General features: G+C 38.7%; 2 protein-coding genes across 10 annotated transcripts in view; one reads left to right on the top strand and one right to left on the bottom strand.

The window, feature by feature from the left end:
• LOC117664611 (corticotropin-releasing hormone receptor 1) overlaps positions 1-2,505 on the top strand; it is a 91,843-nt gene extending 89,338 nt beyond the window's left edge. Inside the window, exon 13 of the mRNA XM_034415711.2 lies at positions 1,503-2,505. Within this exon, the coding sequence (XP_034271602.1) occupies positions 1,503-1,643 (141 nt within the window). The 3' untranslated portion in view covers positions 1,644-2,505. The remainder of the gene's footprint in view (positions 1-1,502) is intronic.
• LOC117664610 (uncharacterized) lies at positions 66-22,434 on the bottom strand. Of its 9 annotated transcripts, none has more exons than XR_004591118.3 (5): positions 14,777-16,709; positions 14,025-14,099; positions 12,647-12,892; positions 4,756-7,241; positions 66-1,127 (listed from the first exon to the last, which is right to left on the bottom strand). XR_004591118.3 is itself a non-coding variant. In XM_087892126.1 (5 exons), the coding sequence occupies exons 2-5, from the start codon at positions 14,808-14,810 to the stop codon at positions 5,908-5,910; spliced, it is 1,689 nt and encodes a 562-aa protein (XP_087748252.1). In that variant the 5' UTR covers positions 14,811-14,889; positions 22,327-22,434; the 3' UTR covers positions 4,505-5,907. The 9 variants fall into 9 exon arrangements, 8 of the variants coding, with proteins under 8 accessions (XP_087748252.1, XP_034271597.2, XP_087748251.1 ...); XM_087892126.1 differs by lacking the exon at positions 66-1,127 and adding an exon at positions 22,327-22,434 and having other exon boundaries at positions 4,505-7,241; positions 14,777-14,889; XM_034415706.3 differs by lacking the exon at positions 66-1,127 and having other exon boundaries at positions 4,505-7,241; positions 14,777-14,889; positions 16,561-16,712.
• Between the last annotated feature and the right edge of the window lie 2,853 nt (positions 22,435-25,287).

The raw sequence follows: 25,287 nt of genomic DNA, 5'->3' as shown, positions 1-25,287 counted from the left end.
CCCCTTGAAGACAATGATCTCTGAGGTCATTCTGGTTGGTATAAATATGATAAATAATAACACCATTATTACATTAAGGTATATTTTTAATACTTTTAAACAGTTTCAGACAATTGCAAGGGGAAGTTACAAATGAAAACCTTTTAAAAAAATTGAGAACAATTTTAAGATGAGAAGAGTTCCTTAGGTCCTCTCCAAATATTTTTTTCCAGCTGTTAAGGAGAATTGATGTAATGTCTAGAGTAGTCCTTCTCAATCTTATGTAGGAATTCTCAATCAAAATGGTAAATTGGCATGCAAAATCAGAATGCTAGCCTTTCTACAGGTAGTCCTTGACTTATGACAATTGGATCTTAAATTTCTGTTGCTAAATGAAATAGTTGAGTTTAAGTGCCCCATTTAACGTCCCCTCTTGCCACAATTGTTAAGTGAATTACTGCAGTTGTTAAATTAGTAAAACAATTGTTAAATGTTAATAGCTTCTCCACTGACTGCTTGTCAAAAGGTGATCACATGATTTCAGAACAGTCTGATTAGTGACCATGGAGATGCTGCAATAATTGTGTGAAAAATAGTCATAAATCACATTTTTCAGTGTTAATTTTGAACAGATACAAAGTTTATGAAAGTTAAGACAAGGATTACCTATATTCCTAAAATATGTACGAAACATGGGTTTGAGAACAGTTGGCTTAAAGAGAATCAAGTAAGACAAACTGTACACTGATAGTTTTTGTCTGAACAAGGAATATCTGTATCCAAATTAAAGGGCAACAACTTTTTCTTCCTTCTGTATCTTGCCTCCCTACAGCTTAGTTACCGAGAAATCAATTTCAGCCACTGTTTGTGATACAGTAATTTTTTTTTCTCCCAAATTGGATCCTACTTCTATCATCATTTTTCATCAGCTGGAAAATATTGCTATGATATCTACTTTATCTCAAAGTACCCACTTGTTGTATAACCAACTTTAGGTGAATTAATGAGTAAACTTACCATTGCTGCAGAGTATCCTCAGGAATGTGATTTCTGGGAGTGAATTTTTCTCTGGAAGATTGTTTTTTCTTTCAGAATCGTCAGCCAACATTAATTAAACAAAATTTCTGTAGTTATTTGCGTTAAGTATCCTGAGAAAATAAGAGTTTTTCACATGTGGACACTTCATACATTTTTCTTTGATAAACACATTCATTACAGGTTATAGACTGTGGTTTTGCACTTACGAATGGTAAGGATTCACAACACACCCTTTAATATTTTTGTACAAAGCAGATTGTGATCTAAAAACCCTGGCCTTCGGGGATTTAACCGTAAAATAAATTTCATCATCTTCAATCAATGTGATGGTATTTTGGGTTGAAATGCTTCCAAAAGTCATGAGACTACCCAAGGCTGCATCTAATACATCTAGAATGGCCTTAGTCTTCATTGAATCTGGGACTCCTTTCAAAGGAGAAATTAGGAAGTAATAATGTTTATTTTTTGTTATTTTTTTTTTTTAGGTCCGTTCTGCAGTACGAAAGAGATGGCACCGATGGCAGGACAAACACTCCATCCGTGCCCGAGTAGCAAGGGCCATGTCCATTCCTACATCCCCAACTCGTGTCAGTTTCCACAGCATCAAGCAATCAACTGCTCTCTGAGAACCAAAGTTTAGGGAGAAAATTTTTACTGCCTTTCCTAAATTAAGGTTTAGGAAAGGCCAAGAGATTTTGTCCGCATTTTGCAGACATTTTATGGTAGAAACTGTTTGCATTGGAAGGGAATCTTTGTGAAATTGGAACTGCAAGTCTTGGCAAACCAAGTGGCTTTGAAACAAGGGGAACTCCAAGGCCTACAACCACAACGTTCCATCCAAAAAATTTAAAAAAAAAATGTTATGGCCTATTTCATTTTCTAATACACCTGAAGACTTTTGCTCTATTTGCTTACTGGTTTGGAAGATGTTTTATCTATCACAAGTGCTGCAGAAAGAATGTTAGCAGATTATCCCCAATTGGAATTGGTGAGCAATAAGCAAAACCAAATACATCAAGATTAAACTTGGGATACCGTCTCACATGGTGCACATAAAAGGCTTTTTTAAAAACGACTTATGAGTTCATTAAGATAATGTCCAATACAAGGCAAAGGCACAAATCTCACATTCAGGACCATGTATCTGATTCTGTGGAATAAATAGAACTGCCGGACACTGCCGTTATATAAACTCCCTTAGTGAATATCCTTAGGACAGCTATTTGACTTCTATATGAAGATTTAGGTGGTAAGTAAGAGAAAGTAGAGCTGTTCCCATGTTTTTCCTCATCTAAATCTGCTGCAGGTGATGCCAAAGATCTGAAACCTGGTGGACACTCATTCAAGATGATGACTAACCTACTTGTTCCATGATCCAGATAATATTACCTGATTTTCACCATAGACAGCCTATTTGAGCCCAAAATGGAGTGGGACAATAATGCATTCCTTTTGGTATCTCTTAATAAAGAATAGTACTATCCTTTATCCTTGCTTGCAATTTTATAGGAATATATATATATATATATATATGTGTGTGTGTGTGTGTGTGTGTGTATGTGTGTGTAATCAAAAGAAAATACTACCTTTTCCTATGATTAGAAATTTATAGGATAATTTTCATTATAAATACAGGAATACAGCTTTCTGCAGAATTTGGGTTAACATTCAGAAGTCTTCACTTGAATGTTTTATTTTCTGCATCTTGAGTCACAATTCCCATAAAAATAGTTCCTGCATCATCAGCAATTTTGTTGGAATTTATATATAAAAAATCCAAGAATCTGCTCAAAAATTAAGATCTGTCTCTTTCTTGTAATTTGGAGCATTCATGTGTGAATACTCCCATCAATGAAGTTCAGGCCCTGAGAGTAATTGAGCCATTTGCTAATAGCTTGAGGTTAGAGAAGATCCTAGCAGAAGTGAACTACAAACAGGGAATTCCAAAAACTTTGCATTACCACCCATGTCCCATTAGGTCATCATTTCAGAGATATTTCTTTACCTAAACAAGGGTAGGCAAAAAAGCAGTGAGAACAGAAACAACTTCTGACTTCCTACTGACTTCTGCATTGAGTTTCCTTGTGGAAATCTGGCAGGGAGCATCAGAAATTGCCAAAATATCCTTTTTCAACATTCCATGACCATAGCAATAACCCAGCAGTACTCAATCAAACACAATTTTCCCAAATGTAATTCCCATAGAAGTCATGGGTCTCATACTTTGGACACATTCTGTAAATTAACCCATTTGAGATATCTGGGCTCAAAAAATGTTGCTCTATGATGCACCGTTTTGATCAGTTAAAGGTCATGAGAACGAGTTTTAGCAATATAGAAATTTTGCAGAGGAACCAATTCTTGTTTCATATTATCTAGTTCTTAAGATTAAAGTTGACTAGTATAAATTTTAATTTACTAAACCAAAGATTATTAAGCCAACAATTTTTGTGATATGCCTAATGCAAAAAGAGAGAAAGGGAAAAGGCTCAGATGGTGGATCCAAGCAAATGTCTACTTAACCACTGGTAGTGTAGAGATCAAAAGGTATGTAAATCTGGAACATTTAAATTACTTATCAGAGCTCTTCAAGTACTGTCCAGCTGAATATAAAAGCCGTTTTGGTAATATGCCTGATTCAATAGCCTGGAAGCAGGTAAAATCTATCAAACATGCTCTAATATGTTTCAAAAAATAACCATGGAAGGCAATATCCACTGACAGAGTGACCCACTAGGAGTGATTAAAAAATTACAGAGCCAAAGAGTTATTAACAATTCTCTCCTTTCTATTTCTCTATCAATATCTAACTGATATTCTCTCCCTAAGACTCTGTAATGCCCAGCTAGCTAATCAGCAACCATTTCCTGGTCATTTTGAATAAACTGAATAAAATAGCAATCAATCACTCGTCTTTATAAAATGTTTATCAAAATAGCTACTGCTAAATCAGATTAAAGTCTAAAGAATCTAGAGTCAGTCTTAAGTCTGACTAAATTTGAAGATGGGTTCTAACACGAGTCTGAAAGCTTGGAAGAGTAAATCTCTGATCCTGGTGAGCGACCCAACTTCGATCTTGCATCATTATCCTGGGACATGTACCGTATATTTGCCCTCATTTGTAAATCAGATTAGCCCACTTTTGAGACAATGGAATCCAATTCTAGCACCCATCCCAGCTAGTCTGTCTGACCTGTTGACTGTTTCTTGCAACATGCAACTTGGTCAGTATATTCCAACATTGTATTTCTCCGGGCATGTTTTAAAACAATATGCAGGCCTGAAAAAGACTAGATCTGCACTGGGTAAGATATATTGCGCACTATGATAAAAAACTGCATATGCAAAGTTTTCATGTTTCATATCGTCGTGAGCTTCTTGATGTTCAGAGTTATAAAATGGAGGAGGCTCCAAACCATTTTGTGGCTGTGACCTCAACCCAAAACACTTGTTATAATAGGAAAGATGCAAAACAGCTCCTGCGGAAGAGTGTTGCAAAATATTCTATTTTGTTCATATATATGTACGTTCCGGGATTCAACTATGTGGTTTAAAAGAAAATACATGGTTAAAAAAATTGATAAAGTTCTACTGCATTAGTCTTAAATTAGATATTAATTGCTTCTCCAATCTAGAGGCCATGGCCAACTTTATGATGGAAAACAAAATGCCAGCCCTACATATATCAAGAATATACAAGCTGGAACTTTAACACAGGCCTGGTAAATAATAATATACCTGGGAATTGCCTGTCACAGTAGTGTGTACCAAAAGATTGTTGTCCTTACACAGCATCAGCTTTACCATTCTCTTCAAAGCTGGCTGAATCACCAGATGTAGCAAGCAGACTCTTTCCATTCTAAAATGCTCCAGTTCAGAATTCTCAACAAGAGGCAGTCCCTACTTCGCTCTCTCAGGAGCTGATGGTGAAAGAGTACTAAAAACACTTTTGAAGGCATGGCTCATCTTTTCCCAAATTCCACAAACAGCTGTGAGGCGCAAATCACAACACCACATTGTTTCTGGACAGTTCTGGACCATCCAATGCTTGGGCATGATTGTCCTTTGGAGCTGTAGAAGCATAGACCACAGACATAAAATGCATCCAACTCAATCAGTTATACAATGACTGCTACAATATGTGTATTCTAATATATACTGTAGACTCAACAACAAGTATGTCATTTTTGTCTACAGGTAATGAGTTCAAAGCCCTTCAGACAAGCTTCTTTGGATTTCTTTCCCATCAAAAGAAACAAGGGCAAATCTGCTCAAAATGAGATTTTTGGCCAGGGTAATGTTGGGGACTGGTTAAATTTACAAAAATAGGGAAGACAAGGAGAATCATGTAATGGACCATTTCAAGAGAAAAAAGATCTACATCTGTGAATTTGTAATAAATGCCTGTTATGACTGTGGTTTGCAAGACATAATTACTTGCCTCAATGAATTGCAGTTAACTTTGGATAGTAAAGTTATTGTGTCTTTCCTCTCCAGACTTGTCAAACTTGACACACTAGTGGTAGTAGCAAGATAAATCAACAAGTCAGGGAATGTAGCAGATGATCATGAATAATTTCAGTGGCTCCGTACCCTATAATATAAGGGCAAGCTTGGATGCCCAAGCAAAAAAACCTGCCAAGCCTCCAAACAAACAAGGATAAGGGGCTAATACGATGCCATTTCCATGGGCTAATCAGAACTCGGATTGTCCCTGGCAAAAATGCTATGAGCAGAAGGGAAGACATCCTAAAAAGGGCACAGCCCAGAGTAGACCCAGTGAAGGAGCATTCACAGAATCCCGAGCTGTTGAGAAAGGAGGCCCAACTACAAGTGGACACAATCCTGTGGCAACTGCATTGGCTTAAGCATGTGATTCAAGGACATCAGTCACCCAAGATTCATGCTGTTGATATTCACGAAGGACATAGCATCTGGGGAGGGAGCAGTGAAAAGATGAGCATTCTGGTGCCGAGATGCAGTAGTTGTGGCAGGCATTCCCCCATGGGTTCGCTGGTGGCGTTTGAGATGAGCCCGGCGAGCAAAGCGCTTTCCACAAGCTGTGCATGGATAAGGGCGTTCCCCAGTATGAGCACGCTGGTGGATAAGAAGTTCTGAGCGCTGGAGGAAGCGTTTAGAGCAGACAGAACATGCATGAGGACGCTCCCCCCGATGCATGCGTCTGTGCTTGCTGAGGTTTGAACTGACACTGAAGCGGCGTCCACACTCTGTGCAGGCATAGGGTTGCTCACCAGAATGTGAGCGGATGTGAATAGTGAGGTCAGAGCGTTGCAGGAAGCGTTTCCCACACTCTCCACACCCATAGGGACGCTCCCCTGAGTGCAGACGCCTATGTTTGCTGAGCGCTGAGCGTTGAGTAAACCGCCTCCCACACTCCCCACAGGAATAGGGTCGGTCAGGTTCTGGAGGTGGAGTTGGGGGTGGAGGAGGCGTTGCGAGGCCTCCACCACATTCCACACAGCGGCGTGATCGCCTATGGCGCTCTAAGTGGCAACCCCAGCGGAACCGGCGCCCACAGTCTCTGCACTGGTGTGGTTTTTCTGCTGCGTGACGCTGCTGATGCCGTTCCAAGTTTGCTAGGATTCGGAATCGTTTGCCACATTCCTCACAAGCATGGGGTTTTTGAGACTGGGTAGAAGCTGGGTTACCTGGCAGAGCTTGGGTATTCAGCGGCCCTACAGAATTCAGAGTCAAGGTAGAAGAAAATTCAGAGGCAGAATTCAAGAAAGGAATCAATGCAGAATTATGAGGGGAGTTAGGTCTTAATGGTGGGATCGCAACAGTTCTCCTGCATGATGCACAGTGATGGGGCTTCTCCCCTGCAGGTAAACGCTGACACCTTTGTGTGTAATGGGGCTTCTGCCATCCTAAGAACTGGGGTCTTTCAATGAATGATGGGCAGATTCTCCCAGCTTCCTGGGAGCCATGGCTCACGTTTGAGAATGGACTGCGGTTTACACTCTCTCTAGGTTCTGCTCCCCATCTTGTTCCTAGAGGATTTTTCTGGGCAAGAGTATTCTTACACCCTCTCATATCACCACGAATCATCTTGGGTTGCTTTGGTTCTGCCAGTCCCGGACATTTGAGGAAACCTTGCACTTCATTCCCAAATGGTTTTCTGGATAGAACAGCTGGTTCTTCCACGGTTCCAATCTGAAGTTCCCTTGAAGTCTCCAAGTTATTTTGTTCCACTGTTTCATCACCTGTTGAAACAGAAATGTAGTTATAGTTCAGCATCCTAGAGAATAAACATGGGTGGAAACATGTGACCTCCAAGATACTGGTAGAAAATTAGTTCTCATTAACCCAATCAATGGTCATTCTGGCTGTGATGGACTGGAGCAGAGGTTCAACAATGTTTGGAGCATCATAGTTCCCCATCTATGAGGTTCCCTCTTTTACATCTTTAGGAGAATATCACTAGTTATTTTGCTGTATTCAATTACAAAAGATTCAGATTCAATCCCTCAGATTTCAATCAAAATAACTCAAGCAGTAAATACGTTCAGTTCAGAGCCCAGAAATTGTCAAACATTAATGAGTCTACAATTGGCCTATCTGATAGTTTATTAAGAATAAAAGATTCAGTTCACTGGTGAAGATTTTTAAGTTAAAAATTAGATTTCTTAATCACAGTTTTAGCTCAGAAGTCTGAATTCCTCACCAGCCCAATCGAATCTATAGAGTATTGCTAAATATATGTTATATTTTCATGATACTTTATATGATTTTTCCATCATTCTTCTTCGCCATACCACAGAAACAGACAATTGCAATTTTTATTATTATTATATTACTATCATTATTAGGACTTTGCTTTAAGTAAAAAGTAAACCGTGACAAGGGGGGCATATGCCCAGATTCATCTGCTGCACCAATTGCGCCCCTATTTGGACCAAGATGCCCTACACACAATTACTCATGCGCTAGTCACCTCCCGTATTGACTACTGTAATGCTCTCTACGTGGGGCTTCCCTTGAGGACCACTCAGAGGCTTCAGCTGGTACAGAATGTAGTCGCGTGGGTTGTGATGGGATAATCCCGATACTCCCATGTAACACCTCTCCTGCGCGGCTAGCATTGGTTGCCGGTTGCCCTCCAGGTGAGATTCAAGGTGCTGGTAATGACCTATAAAGCTCTACATGGCTTAGGCCCAGGATACTTGGCGGACCATCTGCAACCAGCAACAGCTTCCCATTGCCCAATGCGTTCCCACAGGGAGGACCTGCTCCAGGTACCGTCAGCTAGACAATGTTGGCTGGCGGCCCCCAGGGGTAGAGCTTTCTCTGTGGGCGCGCCTACCCTTTGGAATCAACTCCCCCTGGGACTCTGGCTGGCTCCTGACCTCCGCACCTTCCGCCGCGAATTAAAAACATGGCTGTTCGCGGCACCTAGCCTGGACTGAGGGGGTTTTCGATTATTTTAACGGGTTTTAATATTTGTTTATGTATGTATTTTATGTTTTTATTGGTTTGTTTTAATTGTTGTGAGCCGCACTGAGTCCTATGGAGATAGGGCGGCATATAAGTTATATTAAATAAATAAATAAATAAATAAATAAATAAATAAATAAATAAATAAATAAATTCTGCTTTAAGATATGGCAGTCTGTATCTGGCAAGGATCCAGTAAATCTAAATATATCCATCATTTTATATTACTCAAAGAAAGGGATTGAGGAATCAGGGAACAGAAGGCAGGCTAAAGGAACAAATCTCTGAAGAAAGGATAGAAAGAATGCAGTACATATATCAGCAGTGGACTTTTTTTCCTGTTTTCCTATTAATAGGAAGAAATGATAGCTGACGGTAGGGGTAAGAAGCTTCAAACCATGGAAGCCAAGATGATTAGATAAAATAAGACTTGAGAAATAGGTCCAAATTATAGATAGCATTGTATATGTTTGGAGTATATAAAAAATATTTATATGAATATATTTAGAATACACATATACACGTCCTTTGGTAAGGTAAGGTCTGCCTCCTATCTTTCCAGAGGAGCCTAAAGACTTGGCTTTGCTTGTTGGCCTGTGGTCCAAATGGGGAAGTTCTATGCTAGAGGTGGCTGCTGGGTTGATGGCAGATTCCTTCTCCTCCCTTTCCCCCGTTATCTACTCTCCACCCATCCATCTTTTGTTATCATATTGATGTATTCTCGTTGTGTTCTTTTTCATTATTTTATTGTACTATTGTTGTACTTCTATTTTGTTTATACTCTTTTCATTTCTTCTTTTTTATTGTTGTAATAATACAACAGTATTAGGGACACAGTGGCTAAGACATTGAGTTTGTCGATCGAAAGATTGGCAGCCACATGACCACAGAGATGTCTTCGGACAGCACTGCTCTTCGGCTTTGAAATGGAGATGAGCACCGTCCCCTAGAGTTGGGAACAACTAGCACATATCTGCGAGGGGAACTTTTATCTTTATCTTTTTAAACTGCCAAAATTTAAAGTGTTAGATATGGACTTGGGGGTTCTGTCATTGCTTGACCATACAGTTCACTAAGTGATTTTAGGTTAGCCATTTTTCTCAGATCAGCCTATTCCACAGGAATTTATTGATCCACTTATTTATAAAAAAGTGCTTTTATCATTAAAAAATCTAAGTGGTTTACAAAAACAGAATACAATAACTTATACAACATATGCAGTAACTCAATGAAAAACAAAATCACTAAAAAATCATCAACGTCATAAGTATAGGTAGTTCCTGACTTATAACCATATATATTAGTGCTTATTCAAAGTTACAATAGCACTAAAAATATATGTCAGGTTTCGATGCTATCTCAAAATAAATGAATTTCCAAACTGCCGATCTTTTCTCTTTATTGAGCACAGCGATCTGATCCTGGCTCTTTCGCGGTTAACAGGTAAAACCAACAACTAAATTAAACGTCAAAACTGTCTGTTAACAGTCTATTTATTGTATTTCACATGCAGAAAGTCCACAACTGCTTCTGATCTACCGTAAGTCACCACAGTCATTGTCTCTGGTCCATCCAGGATCAAATATCCTCGACTGACTCTTATTAATGAGGCTTTTCTTTAAGCTATTAATCGGGATCTTTCCTAACAATTGGATTTTATTCCCCAAAATCATAAGTTCCACAGCATTTGTTGTACAAAAAAGTCTCCTGTAAATTACCTAACATCTCTTATTATTTGTTTTCCAGTTGGGTATGATAAATTCATTTCCCAATCTTCCTCAATCTTTTTGAAAAAATTGAGTTCATAACTAGTCAATTCTACCAACTTTGAGTCTTTAAAATCCAAATCTTTCTTGAAGTCCTTTTGCCAGCTTGCATTTTTCAGGTCCAGCTCATCCGACAGGCATGCCAGCAGCAAATTACATTCCAATCCATCAGATTGTAAATCTTATACTGTTGTTATTTGCATTTGGTTACCATCTTCGAATTGGTTTAAAACTTTATCAAGCTTTTTATTCAAATTTTACAAACTTTATCAAGCTTGTAAATTGAAAAATATTTTTTCTGCCCAGCTTTTCCAATAAGCTTTAGCTTGATATATTGCTTGCATTTTGACTATCCTTTGATATAGTCCAAAATACTTCAATAGTTAAAACTTTTTATAGCTGGAATTTTCATAGCAGGTCATAAACAACTCCTCTCAGACAAGAAAAACATCTTAGCAGATTAGCCTAAAAAAACATTAAGATTCCCCCCCTCCAAAAAGATTTTTTTATCAAAAATTAAAAAATTAAGACTAGTGTGTGTGTTTTTTTTAAAAGGTTATACAATACAAAATCTCGTAATAAAAATTTGGGTAAGTAATAAATCAAATCAGATCTCTTGCACTACCCAAAGCTTACTGTGTCTTCCATGCTAAAAAAAGAAAAGTGATTTACAGTAGTTAATGAAACAATAGAAACCTTTAAAATCCAGCAGGGAGTTATATGAAATCAGCATTCAACCAGTTGATTAACATTTGAAGATAAAAATCAGAAAGAAAAAAAATATCAAAACATGACGTTAAAACCATAGATGTTCTTAAAACATCAGATAGCTGGAAGGAAAGATGGTGATTCATCCTCCGAATGCTCCCCAATGAGAACTGCAACCTTATGGGTCCTCTTCTCAGGTAGGTCCACAGTCATCCTGAGTCATTCCTAGCAGCTCCTGTTCAAATCCGGAAAGTGTGCTGCCAAAAGAGCCAGCTTTGGCAGCAAAACCAGCTGTCTGTACGCAGGGAAAAAAATGTCCTGCTGAGTCAGGATGCCATTTTGGGAAGACTCTGCAACCAATACATCCTGAAGTCATGTGGTCACCATGTTCAACCTTCCCAGTTGGCTTTCAAGAAGCAAAGTCAATGAGAAAAAATGGATTCACTTAATGACCATCTCATTCACTTAATAACTGCAGCAATTCACTTAAAAACCACAGCGAAAAGGGCTGTAAAATCAGGTCCAACTCACTTAACCATTCTCAGTAGTTAATGCCACAATTTTGTCAAACTCCTTGAATTAAAGCTGAAAGTTTTCACTTTGCTTGCATCTTGAGTGTTTCATTTCAATTTCAGTGTGGTTGTGTTCAAAGCAGTGGTGAAATGTAAAATTTGTTACTATCAGTTCTGTGGGCGTGGCTTGGTGGGGGGGAGTAATGTGACTGGGTGGGCGTGGCCAACTTCTTTTTTTTTTAACTTTTAAAACCATTTTTTCTACAACCTCTTCGGCCGAAGAGGTTGTAAAAAAATGCTTTTAAAAGCCTCTGACGATCCCAGCTGAGTTGCCTGATCGGCAGAGATTTTTTTTTACTTTTAAAAACATTTTTTCTACAACCTCTTCGGTCGAAGAGATTGTAGAAAAAATGCTTTTAAAAGCCTCTGACGATCCCAGCTGAGCTGCGCGATCATCAGAGGCTTTTTTTTTTACTTTTTTTTATAACCTCTTTGGCCAAAAAAATGCTTTTAAAACTAATAATAAAAAAGCCTCTGATGATTGTGCGACTCAGCTGGGCACGGGTGGGGGCAGGTTTTTTTGCTACCGGTTCTCTGAACCGTCTACCGCCAGAGCTACCGGATCAGGCGATCTGGTCCAAGCGGAAGCGTTTCACTCCTGGTTCAGAGGCCAAATGGCAAAAAAACAAACAAACCCAAAACCCCACACACTATTGTTGCCCCAGTCTACATGAGCTTGACTATACATCCTAAGAGTGTGGGTACAGGTGTAGGCAGGGGCATCTCTCTCTCCCTATGCTCCTTTAATCAAGGTCATTTTTGCTGCTGTAGAGGTTCAATTAGAGGAGATCTTCTCAGAGAAAACAAAAATGTAAACGACATAAACAAAGTTTATTAGTTTGGGGTGTTAGTTGGAACCCTGACACAACAGTGATTTTAAGAATGTAAAATTATTTTTAAACTTTCAATATTTAAAATAGGATAGGCAATATTTTTATCCAAGAATTAGATGGATACATTGGATAGATATAATACAGTATGTCCTCAAAGGGCTGCAGGAAGGATGGCTGTGATATCACTAATATTGCCAATTTAAATGAGAGAAAATCAGATCCAATTTGCTGGGGATTTTTTTTTTCCTCTTTTTAAAGCCACTCAGTGTCCCACGTGCTGCAGCAAAATACCTACCTCCATGCCGAGGACTCCTGTTCACTCTTTTCCGCCGCCTGACTCTTCTCTGCTGCTCCTGCTCCTGCTCCTTCACCAACTCCCTGAGCATCTTCTCCACTTGAGCCTTCCCTATAGTTTGCAGAATTACCCCAAGTTGCCTCCGGAAGTCTGGAAAGATCCCTTCCCCGTTTGATCCATCTGTAGTTGCTGCTGCCTCACCCTGTAAAGGAGCCAGCTGCCCTTGCTCAGGTTCCATTTCTAAGCCTATGAAGGGAAAGGAAAAACAATATAATATTTCTATAAAAATCCTGCAGAAAAGGGGAGACCAGAGTGCAACAGAAAATATAAAAACAAACAATCAGGAGGGAGGGAGAAAAAGAGATGGGTGTGTTACTTTGATCTAATCTGTATTTTTTCCAGCTTCCAGAAAATAAGGATAAAAAGTTGGTGTTGTAGAATATATCTGTATTAGGTAGAGCAAGATTCAGATCAGTTACCTGACTGACATTAGCTGCACCATCAAGGATGTTGCTTCAAAAAAGCAAAATCTGTAAACTGCTGGAAAAGTAGTATCACAGATCAGAATCATCTTGGTTCCTGGAATTATGAAATTCCATTTACCTAAATCTTTGTCACTGATTGTTCTAAAGCTCAAAATATGCTATCTTCTTAGTCTGGATAACCTGTTGTTGAGCAAAGTTCTTCTTTTTGTTCTCAATTTGATTACAGTACTTCAAATTGCTGGACTGCAGCTCCCATCAGTCTTACTAGTGTAGCCAATGATACAGGATGATCCAGATCACAATCCTTAACAAATGGAGAATATCAGTGACCTTCAGTCTATTATTAATGTTAACCTTAGCCTTTCATTGATGGAATCCATATATCAACACCCTGGAGCATTTTGAAAAGGAATTTTGCATGTAATATAAAATGAAGGCAAATATTTATTTCAGTCATGAACCTATTTATATTAATAGCAATAGGACTTAGACATATATAGTGCTTTATAGCATTTTCTGAGTGGTTTACAAATGTCAGCATATTGCTCCCAACAATCTGGCTCCTCATTTTACTGATTTTGGAAGGATGGAAAACTAAATCAACTTTGAGTTGGTCAGGATCGGACTTCTGGCTGCAGGCAGAGTTAGCCCGCAATGCTACATTCTAACCACTACGCCACCATGGCTCTTAATGATTACTCTAGCTTATTTAATGACTTCCCTCCCTACCACATTAACATACATAATGTTGCAATAAGTTCTGGAAGGATTCCATGCAAGGCTTTTGAGTGTTTTATGTGGACTCGTGGTCACAATCCTCACAATTTGGAGATGGAGAACTCTTTAGGATCCACCCAGCAAAAACCACCCGTGGCTTTTCTTAAAGGTCTTACCAGGGGCCAAACCTTGGCGTCCTCGAGTCTCTGTAAATGCAGTTATCCGGGGCCAGCTTATGGCAAGTTCTTCTGCTAAAAAAAAGAAAAAGAAAACACATTTACTGAGCAGGCTTAATATTGTATTCTGAGAACATCTGAAGTGCGCTGGTAGCTTATGTAGATTTTCTCAGTAAGAACAATTAGCGTTTAATTGATAAGCTTTTAGATTCTCTGAAAGTTAGTGCTGGAAATGCAACTCTGTGCTTTGTACCTATTATCTTTTTTGCCCTTCATTAATTGTCCTCCCCCATGTAACAAGCAGCTGTTGGGAAATCTGGGGAATATCTTCAAAGACAGAGGTAAACAGTCTGGTGCCTTCTATAAGCACTGGGGCTACAATTCCTGTTAGTTGCCAACCAATGGATAACCAGGAGGGGTGCAAGTCTCAGTCACATGCCACAATTTGGTACCGTCACACAATTTTTTACTTGCCTGTCTTCAAAATTTGTTAAATTGCTCTTACAAGACATAGCATCCATTAGTCAGATTGCTAGGTAGATCCACAGACAAATCAATGCTTATTTTCAAGATTTAACTACTTATTCTCTGAAACATTCCATGGATAGGTCTTATTTGGCTTCAATTTTACTTATAACTGAAATGATATTAACTGAAATGATATTAATACTTTCCCAGTTTGTTATAAGAACATGCAGCTGAGGGTCAAGTTCTAGTCTAGCATTGAAATTTGAAGAAATATGATCCCTTACCCAACGAGATTACTGTTTCATAGCTCTCCTGCATGTTGCTCCACAGAAGAATTTCCTTTTTAAAGTTCTTGAAGACTTTTCCCTCTGTCTCTCACAAGAGGCTGCAGAGAGCACTTAAATCAAATTAAAAGTAATCGAAGAATCTGTTTGTCACAGAAATCATTTGAGTGTCACTTCAGTGATCTTGGCAATCAGATGTACAATAGTAATTTTAGATTACTACGTTAATCTAGAAGCCTACATCAAGAATTGCTTTTCAGAATGAGATGGGCAACATATAAATAGAAGATGGACGAATGGACGGATAGACACAGACAGGCAGACTTACATGGGAAGCATAGAAAGCAAAAAGCACGACACTAAGAGAAAATACTGCTTGAGGGTTTTGCATAAAATTGAAAATTATATTCTCCCAGAAGGTAGTTCTATTCCCCTTTTAAATTGAAAGAATGAATTATATGCATGTGTGAGAGTACAGAGATCAGATGCACACCCATGCTCCAGATATGCAGGCCCACATATTACATACTCTACTGATGCTGGTTTCACATGTTGCACAAATAAGGATTTCCTCCCAATCATATTAGGCTTAAAACAGCCATCTTGATTCTGGTGAACTTCATCTATACTGGAATATACAAACCCAAGTTCTTAGTCAGTGGATTAATTGGAGTTGTGATCTGAATACATTTTGGGGACAGTAATTTGGGGAAGGTTTTTTCCTGTCCTCTGAGAACTATGGACCCTGTTCTTAGAAAAGAAAAAAAGGAGCAATATGATACGGTTGAATATAAACTATAGAAAATAAGTTGACAGCCCTAAACATGAATATAGCAGCATAATATGTATACTTTTAGAATAAATGCTTTCAAAAATACATTTTAATGCAAATTGTAATTGCAGCAGACATATTTATAAATTATGATATCACATAGGTATGGCTATCCCAGATCTGGGACAGTCCTTAAATTCTCTGTACTAAAAATATGTTCTTACGTCTAATACTATTTCTATCATTTATTACATCTAAATGGCTAAATTTTAATTTTCTGCCAGAGAAAAATAATGCTGTAGGCATTTATGAAAAAATAAAGAGATTGCAAGCTGTGCAAATTCCAGTGGCACAACAGAATTAGTCTGTTGTAGTCAAGGCAATTATCTGGCATAAAGCTCTCACAGATTAAAATTTGCTTTTTCAAATATACAGAGTTTACTTTAAGGACCTATACTAAACACCTCCCAAAAGCAAAGCTTCAGGGTCTATTACACATCCCATGGAAACAAACTATTCCACAGCATGGGATAATACATGTATACTAATGAATAGGCATATCACAGGTGGCACCAAGAATTTTTAAGTTGTTGATTTAAAAGATTTGCATAGCTGTCCATCTTTACTTAAGATGATCTTGGGTGAATCACAATGTTTTGGCACAAGAAGGAGATCTAAATTATATGGAAGTTGTCATGTGGGAGTGGATATATATATATATATAAATCCCCTTCCTCCGTCAAAGTAACCCATCCTCACGTGGTACTACAGTATTGTCCCTTCCTCTGGGCATCCCCAGCCCAAGATTTGCATGCAGATCTGAAAGTCCGGGCAAGAAAATGGGACATCAATTCCAAACCAAAGTCCATCTATATCCCACACAGCCTCCATTGTTTCCTCCATGTGCATCGGATCTTATGCTGGGAAGGGGAGGCAGTCTGGGTAGGGGCTAAAGAGCCCGGATTTTTTGTATGCTTCTCTCTCACCCCTTACATTGTTTCACAAGGTTTACCTGCAGTTAGGCACATACTATAGTGTCTGGCGCCTGCACGGGAATGGTGTTGGATGGTTTGAAAGCTCCCCTCTCTCCCTTGCAGGGAGCTAGGATAAAAGAGAGGGGGCTTAGGCAAACCAGCTGCAAGATCCAGGAAGCTCAGTTCCACATCCTGGCTGGAGAAAAGAAGGAAAGAGAAAAAAGAGAGAAGTCCTTCCTTTCTTGCGGTCGGCCTCAAAGCAGGGCCCTCTTGTGGTTGATAGATTTCTTTCTTCTCTAAGCCTCGCTCCCCTTCTGTGCTTCTGAAAACTAAAAAGGTTATGATAGCCCCGATGTTATATAGACTACAAATACCAAGTGTCGCAGCAAGCTAGACACATGGTAAGGAATGCTGGGAGTGGTAGTTCTACAACCTGCACAGAGGCATATATATATATATATATATATATATTCCTCTGGAGTATTTATGCTACCTCACTTTCTTCCAGGTAGTGTAATTGAAAGAAAAAAAAAGGTTAATGGGATTAGAAGCAATATAGACAAGTTTACGGGCATACTTTGTTTTTTGAACTTTGCTTTATTGCACTTTGCAGATATAACATTACATCACAAGACCTTCCATCAGCAAAAAGAGTAGCAAGAATTCTATTCTATTCTATTCTATTCTATTCTATTCTATTCTATTCTATTCTATTCTATTCTATTCTATTCTATTCTATTCTAATTCTAATTCTAATTCTAATTCTATTCCGGCTCAGATTATGATTACCTTTTTAGCGATAAAATGCTTTTAATTGAGGTGTCTACATTTTTTAGACATAAAGCCATTGCAAACTTAATAGACTACAGTAGAGTGTAAACCTAACTTTTATATGCATTGCAAAAACAAATGATTTGTATGTCTCACTTTTTTGCCCTACAGATAGTTCTTAATTTACAACATTCATTTGGTGACTGTTCAAAGTTACAGCGGCACTGAAAAAAGTGATGTATCACCATTTTTATGCTTATGGCCACTGCAGCATCTCCATGGTCACATGATCAACATTCAGACGCTTGGCAGCTGACTCATATTTATGACCGTTGCAGTGTCCCAGGGTCACGTGATCACCTTTTGCAATCTTCTGACAAGCAAAGTCAACGGGGAAGCCGGATTTACTTAATAACCATGTCACTAACTTAACCAATGATTCATGTAACAACTCTAACAAGAAAGGTCATAAAATGGGACAAAATTCACTTAACAACTGTCTCACTTAACAACAGAAATGTTGGCCTCAATTGTGGTCATAAGCAGAAAGCTACTTGTATATGCTTCACTGTAGTGGTCCGGAATCAAACCTGCAATATCTTTGAGGTATGTCTTGTAGGCTGCTTCTCAAAATAAATTTGATTCTGGCAAAGTTGAACTGGGGATAGAACTAACAATCAAGGGAAATTATTAAGAGATGACCACAAAGGAATCACATTAATTATATTTAATAATTAATTAGTTGTAAATGAAATTATATTTGGTATACTGTTTCTTCAGCCTCTTGCAATATATTCCGGAATGTGACTATTGCAATATAGTACGTCTGCAGCACTTGGCCCAGAAAAACTGCCCCTTAGTTTTCTAGCTTTCTAGAACACAAGAATTAGATCTATTCAATATACAGTAGTCCTCGATTTACTACCACAATGGAGCCCAAAATTTCTGTTGCTAAGTGAGACAGTTGTTAAGTGAATTTTGCCTAATTTTACGACATTTCTTGTCACAATTGTTAAGTGAATCACTGCAGTTGTTAAGTTAGTAAAATGGTTGTTAAGTGAATCTGGCTTTCCCATTAACTTTGCTAATCAGAAGGTTGCAAAAGGGGCTCGCATGACCCTGGGCCATTGCAACCGTCATAAATATGAGTTTTGCCTAATTTTACGACATTTCTTGTCACAATTGTTAAGTGAATCACTGCAGTTGTTAAGTTAGTAAAATGGTTATTAAGTGAATCTGGCTTTCCCATTAACTTTGCTAATCAGAAGGTTGCAAAAGGGGCTCGCATGACCCTGGGCCATTGCAACCGTCATAAATATGAGTCAATTGCCAAGAATCTGAATTTTGATCACATGACCTTGAGGATGTTGTGATGGTCATAAGTATGAAAAATGGTCATAAGTCACTTTTTTCAGTAACTTTGAATGGTCACTAAGTGAACTGTCGAGGACTACCTGTACTAAAGAAAATTAAACAAATAACATTTCAGATTCAGATTCAGAAATGGAGGTAGTGACAGATTTTATTTTCCTGGCCTCCAAGATCACTGCAGGTGGGGACTGCAGCCAAGAAATTAAAAGACGCTTGCTCCTGGGGAGGAAAGCTATGGCAAATCTAGGTAGCATACTAAAAAGCAGAGACATCACCCTGCCAACAAAAGTGCGTATAGTCAAGGCTATGGTTTTCCCAGTTGCAATGTATGGCTGTGAAAGTTGGACCATAAGAAAGGCTGAGCGCCAAAGAATTGAGGCCTTTGAATTATGGTGCTGAAGACTCCTGCAAGTCACTTGGACTGCAAAGTGATCAAACCGGTCAGTCCTAGAGGAGATCAACCCCAACTGCTCTTTAGGCCACATTGCTGGATGCTTATCCTACGGTTGGTTAGGCAATATATAGAAAACTATGTTCTGTTACTTTAACTGCTACAAGATGACAAATTGGCTGTGCTAAGCAGACATAAAAGAAGGCAGGAAGTTCATTCACTTCTGCTCCTGCTATTAGAAGGTTGAACTGCTGAAAGGAACTGTGCCTATGTTACTGAAGAAAACTGGAATTGTAAGCAAACTATGTTTTTGTGTTGAACCGTGATTATTTGAAGAAGTGTTATCTTTGTTTTGAGGAGCCAAGTTTGTTTTTTTTACTACAAGTAAAGACTGTTTATTTTTCTTTAAATGTTCAGAGTCTGTGAGTTTTGCTAAGTAACGTATCTATTCACTGTCTGGTCCGTTGCACCACTTTGCAGAGGGCAGTTTTACCCTCAACGCACATCCTGAAGGTGAAACTCAAATACTTTGGCCACCTAATGAGAAGGAAGGAATGGAGAAGAGCCTAATGCTGGGAAAGATCAGAGGGCAAAAGAAGAATGGGACGACAGAGAACGAGGTGGCTGGATGGAGTCACTGAAGCAGTAGGTGTGAGCTTAAATGGACTCTAGTTAAATAGAACTAGCTGAATACCCGGGCTCCGCTACGAAACTATGTGATCAGGCTTGATAAATCGACACTTACAGCTTAATGAGTAATTAATGAAAATTAATGAGTACCATGTTTCAGGGTCTTATTTTCTTTTGACCCCCAAAATAAGCACTTGGCCTTATTTTCAGGGAGGTCTTATTATTTTTGAGAAAATAAGTATTTGGCCATGTATCATGAGATTTTGAGTGCAAACCTCCTTCCATCAGCAAGGGCATTGAAGATGAAACGTGGCTGGATCTTTCAGCATGACAATGATCCCAAACACACCGCCCAGGCAGCGAAGGAGTGGCTTCGTAAGAAGCATTTCAAGGTCCTGGAGTGGCCTAGCCAGTCTCCAGAGCTCAACCCCATAGAAAACCTTTGGAGGGAGTTGAAAGTCCATGTTGCCCAGCAACAACCCCAAAACATCACTGCTCTAGAGGAGATCTGCATGGAGGAATGGGCCAACATACCAGCAACAGTGTGTGCCAACCTTGTGAAGACTTACAGAAAATGTTTGACCTCTGTCATTGCCAACAAAGGATATATAACAAAGTATTGAGATGAACTTTTGATATTGACCAAATACTTATTTTCCACCATAATATGCAAATAAATTCTTTCCAAATCAGACAATGTGATTGTCTGGATTTGTTTTCTCATTTTGTCTCTCATAGTTGAGGTCTACCTATGATGTCAATTACAGGCCTCTCTCATCTTTTTAAGTGGGAGAACTTGCACAATTGGTGGCTGACTAAATACTTTTTTGCCCCACTGTAGCTACTATGATTTGTTAACCATGGTTTATGGATTCGCATGTAGAAATACAGCCATTCTTTTTTGGCAGCTGTGTTTTCATCCCTTTGCATCTCACTGTAACTGCAATTATGACAGTTTAGAGAAGGCAAAAACTTGACAATGCTCTGGTGTCACACCCAGTCAGCTTTTTCAGGAGTGCCAAGGATAAAGCTGAGGTCTTTTCATAGATGTCTGCAGCAAAATCAGATTACATCAAAATAGGGCATTGTGATTGATGTCATGATGCAAATCCTATCCTTTATGCATTTGTATCTGGATATGTTTCTTTGGGAAGTTGAGAGATTGGTAATTTCTTCTTTCCAATTCCCTCTGCATATACCTCTTGCATTTGCATTACAGATAATCCTCAACTTTCAAATTGTTGCTTAGCTATGGTTCAAAGTTATGACAAATCTCCCCCCAAAGCTAATTTACCTGTTACATAATTTAGCAACTTGATTTAGAAGTTGCAATGGATGCATCACCACCCTGTGGTCACATGACTGAATTTTGGGTGCTTGCCAACTGCTCAGTTTTACAGCCATTTGTAGCATCCCACAGTCATGTGATTGCAGGTTTCAAGGTTTTTTCCTACCCACATTGGACAAAATGGATTCACGTAATGACTGTTACATTAACAACCACTGCAAAAAAATCCAAACTGGTTCCAGTCAAATGATGTATCTTATGACCATAACGACTTATGACTATAATTCCAGGTTCAATTATAATTGTTAAGTGAACACTACTTGTAAATAAAACTACGGTATATTGGGTAGAATGTTTCCTTCATAACATAGATTTCAATAGTTTTCAATCTGTAAATTTTAACTTGTTAATACTTTCAGGAGATTTTAATAAAAGGTTAACAAAGAAGGGAAAAATCCTGAAGTACAATAAAATCACCAGTCACATCACCACCAATCATCATCATCTTATACAAAATGGTAATGAAATATCTAACATGAGACTATTAGATTAGCATGAGAATAACTAGGAAGATATCAAATGTATTCCATACCCAAAGCAATGTATATTAAATATGCAATTAGATCTCTCAGATTTGGTACTATATGTGGATATTATATATTACATATGATGAAAGACAACTATGAGGGGGTCCTTGGTGCTCTCTGAGGTTGGTTGTCTTCTTGCAGATATTTCATTACCCATTTTGGTAACATTATCAATGTACTGATGATGATGATGATGTTGCCTAGTTTGGGTAATGAAATGTCTGCAAGAAAACAACCAACCTCAGAGTGTACCAAGGACCCCCTCATTTCAACCCTGGGCTACAAATATTTTCCTTTAAAGGTAATTTAAAGGAGGTATATACAAAAGTATGAAGGTTATTGCTTAACGCATTGTAACCTGCCCTGAGTCTCTGGAGAAAGGGCAGCATATAAATCGAACCAATAAATAAATAAATAAAATAAATTGTTTCCAAAACATAGTCTTTTAACTAAAATTCATGTTTCCTTTGATATGACAGCCTTCCTTTTGTGTGTGTGGCCTTTTGTATTCCCCAAACATGCTTCAGAGCATGTGAAAATACAGATGCAACGTTTTCCTGCAATTCCTTAAAGCAGCCCCACCATTTCCCAAGTTCATGTAGCTGCTCCTGGATTTCTCAGGAAAGGACATGGCCCTTTAAAAAAAGTTCTTGATAGGTGCCAGTTTGTCAGTCCTATATAACTCTATACATCTTTGGGGAATTGAATCCAAAGTATAGTGCAGCCCAGTTACTGAACCACTGCGGCAGGGGTGGGTTCTACTTACCTTTACTACCGGTTTGCAACGGGATCGCACGAAGCTTCTGCACATGCGCAGATCGCCGATGACGACATCCGGGGTGGTGAGCAGAGCCTCCCGCCGGTTTTACTACCAGTTCTTGCGAACCGGTCCGAACCGGGTCAACCCACCACTGCACTGCAGATATATATAAAAACTTAATTGTGTAATGTTACATATAACTTAGTATCAGCTGACTCGTGGTTTAAGATGCTTCTTCTTTAAATGTCTTAAGATTATGTAGCAATAAAGGAGAAAGCTTTTTGATTGTAGCATTCCCTTTCTGTATTCTTCTCCTAATTCTCCTGATGTATTGCTGCTGATCTTAAGATACTTATTTCAGCATTTGTTTATACAGACAGGCATTTCGATTGGCTCATATATTTGCCTATACTAGATTTGCATTTTTGGTCATTTTATGATAACATTTGAGCACATTTTTTTATCATACATGCATTTGTTGTTGTTCATGAGAATAAATAATAATTTATCATTTTAAATTGTTATACCACTTCCTGTACAACCCATCTTGATTTCTAAAGTATAAAATGCAATAATAAAATCAGCAAGTTAAAACAATGTAAAAGTATACTCAATAAAAAGGTGAAGGAAAACAAAAATAAAAACATTATCTATTCACCTAGCTTTCTGAAAAATCTGAAGGAAAAAAAATTGGGAAGAGCAATCACAAAGTTCTAACCTTACCATAGAGCGGGTTTGTGTATCAGTAACCACCAGATGGCACTGTGCTATCATCAGCGCTGCTGAAGCTACCTGGTCAGGTAATAAAATGTCTGTAAACAAACAAACTCAGGAGGCACCAAGAACTCCACAATCCAATCTCAAGCTTCTTATATCCTATTTGTACTGTGCTATTCTTACAAGTCCTCTTCCGATGAGCTCAAGTGATTGACCAGGTTACACAAGTACCCTTGCTAACTGCTAGAGAATTATATGTCCTAAATGAGAGCCAGTTTTGTGTAATGGTTGGAGTAGTGGGATAATGGTTAAGACCCTGGCCAGAAACCAGGAGAGTCAATAGTCTTGCCTAAGTCAGTCTCAGTTTCAGTCTCTGTCTCTCCCTCCCTCTCCCCCCGCCTCCAACTTTAGGGAGGAGGCAATGGCAAACCACTTCTGAAATCTTGCCAAGAAAACTGCAGCAGGCACATGTTCAGGCAGTTGCCAAGAGTCAATACTGACTCATACCCCCATACACAAATGTCCTAAGCAGAACCATGAACCTGCCTTGATAACTAATTTGGAGATAGTACCATTGCTCAAAGGCAGAACATATAAAAGTTCAGGTGCTCTGCTGTAACCTAGGCTACCTGATGTAGCATCACCAACAGTATCCAGCCTAAACAGGCTATCTTTACACAGAGTGACTATCCCCACACAGAATGCATTCCAGTCTAGAAACCATTGTACCAGTATGAACCACAAAAGTTAGGTTATCACCTGTGTCTTTGAAAGGACACAGTTGGAGTATCAACCAGCTATTAAAGATACTTCTGGGAATAGAGATCACTAGTGCATTTAATGACTGATAGCTGTAAGAACATCCCCAATTTGCATCAGCCAAGGGTATAGTATTCAAAATGAGACATAGGCATTTACAGAGGCAGTCACTGACATCAAAATAATTGACACACTTGAAACCCTGCTCATTATGTGTGTGCCACATGTGAGATACACATTAAAAAGTGACAAGGATTCAATTGTCCAATTCTACGTACCATTTTGAAACAGTTAACTTCTCTGCAGACATCTTTGATGGAAAAAGGTGTTTCAGATCTGGTGTGAGTGTGCTTGCTCTATCTCTCAGCATTCCTTAAAGAAGTCACACTTTTTCTTGGGCTTGTACTAGGGCTGTGTGTAGAAATCAGGGTCCAGTCATTTGCAAAGTGAGAAGATGTCTCTCTATCTTCACAGCGTTTATTGCTTTTTATGCAGTTTTTTACAAGTAGAAAAAGGCAAACCAGCAACAGTGTTTTTATTGGTAGATACTATTTCCCCCCCTTAAGATGCCAGCATCCTGATGGTGAAGGCAAGGTGATCTAGTGCAGACCAGAGCCAGAATGAGATCATACAGGCAAGCAAGATACAAGGCATCTGAGACACAGCAGTGTGCTGCACACAGCCTGACACCATGATCTTTAAACAACCTCTACAGCTGTGCAGTCCAGGGAAAATATGCTTTTGAGTTAAAGAGGTATTGAGGAGATAGCCACATAAGCCCAGAAAAAGTTTGTAGTTTTTTTTTAAATAGCTAACCATGCTAGATCCAAATTACTTTTCTTACTGTACATCTGAAGATTGCACATATTTGATCTGAAAGCAAAGTTGTTTAATGAAAAAAGAAAAACACTCAAAACAGGACAGAAGGCAGGAAGTTGAAAAGCCTGCCCACATATGTTGATATAGTTCAACCCACTGCAGAGGAATCAGTCTATGTACTGTCTAATGACTGATTTCTGAAGCAATTGTCCAAATCGTATGTTTCTTATATATTATAAAAAAATGGTTTTCTTCTAATGTTTCCATGTTTTGATTAGTTGTGAATCATTGGAAGTCATCTCTGGGTGAGATGGGCTGCATACAAATCTAATAAATAAATTGGAAGTTGGAAGGTATGCAAGGTTAATAAAATAATAATATACTTGGGTTCAGCAATCTTTTGAAGAAGGATGAAGATAGCGAGAGAGAGAGAAAGCCAATTTAAACCTTAAAAAGGGGCTGCCAGCTTGGTGTTGATGATTCTCTCTCCAATGAGACCGTCACAGGTTTTTTTTTTTTTTGCTGCTTCTGATGAAAAGGCACTTTATGTTCTATCTAGAAGGTGGTGCCATTCTACTCCGACTCAATTTTTCTGTCCACCCCCCCCCAGAGTATTTTGAAGTGTTGTTGGTTGGTCACTTGTCATCAGTTTTCCTACTCCAGCAGTGCTAT

Source organism: Pantherophis guttatus, chromosome 4, assembly GCF_059756535.1.
Source record: "Pantherophis guttatus breed Tessera chromosome 4, ASM5975653v1, whole genome shotgun sequence".
In the NCBI taxonomy this organism is placed as follows: domain Eukaryota; kingdom Metazoa; phylum Chordata; class Lepidosauria; order Squamata; family Colubridae; genus Pantherophis; species Pantherophis guttatus.
This window is presented reverse-complemented; position numbering and strand designations above follow the sequence as displayed.

Coding starts and splice junctions, on each gene's coding strand:
- LOC117664610 (XM_087892126.1), bottom strand. CDS start 14,810: ATGCAGGAGAGCTATGAAACAGTAATCTCGTTGG. Junction 12,893..14,024: donor ACGCCAAGGTTTGGCCCCTG/GTAAGACCTTTA, acceptor TTCCCTTCATAG/GCTTAGAAATGGAACCTGAG. Junction 7,242..12,646: donor CAGGAGTCCTCGGCATGGAG/GTAGGTATTTTG, acceptor CTGTTTCAACAG/GTGATGAAACAGTGGAACAA.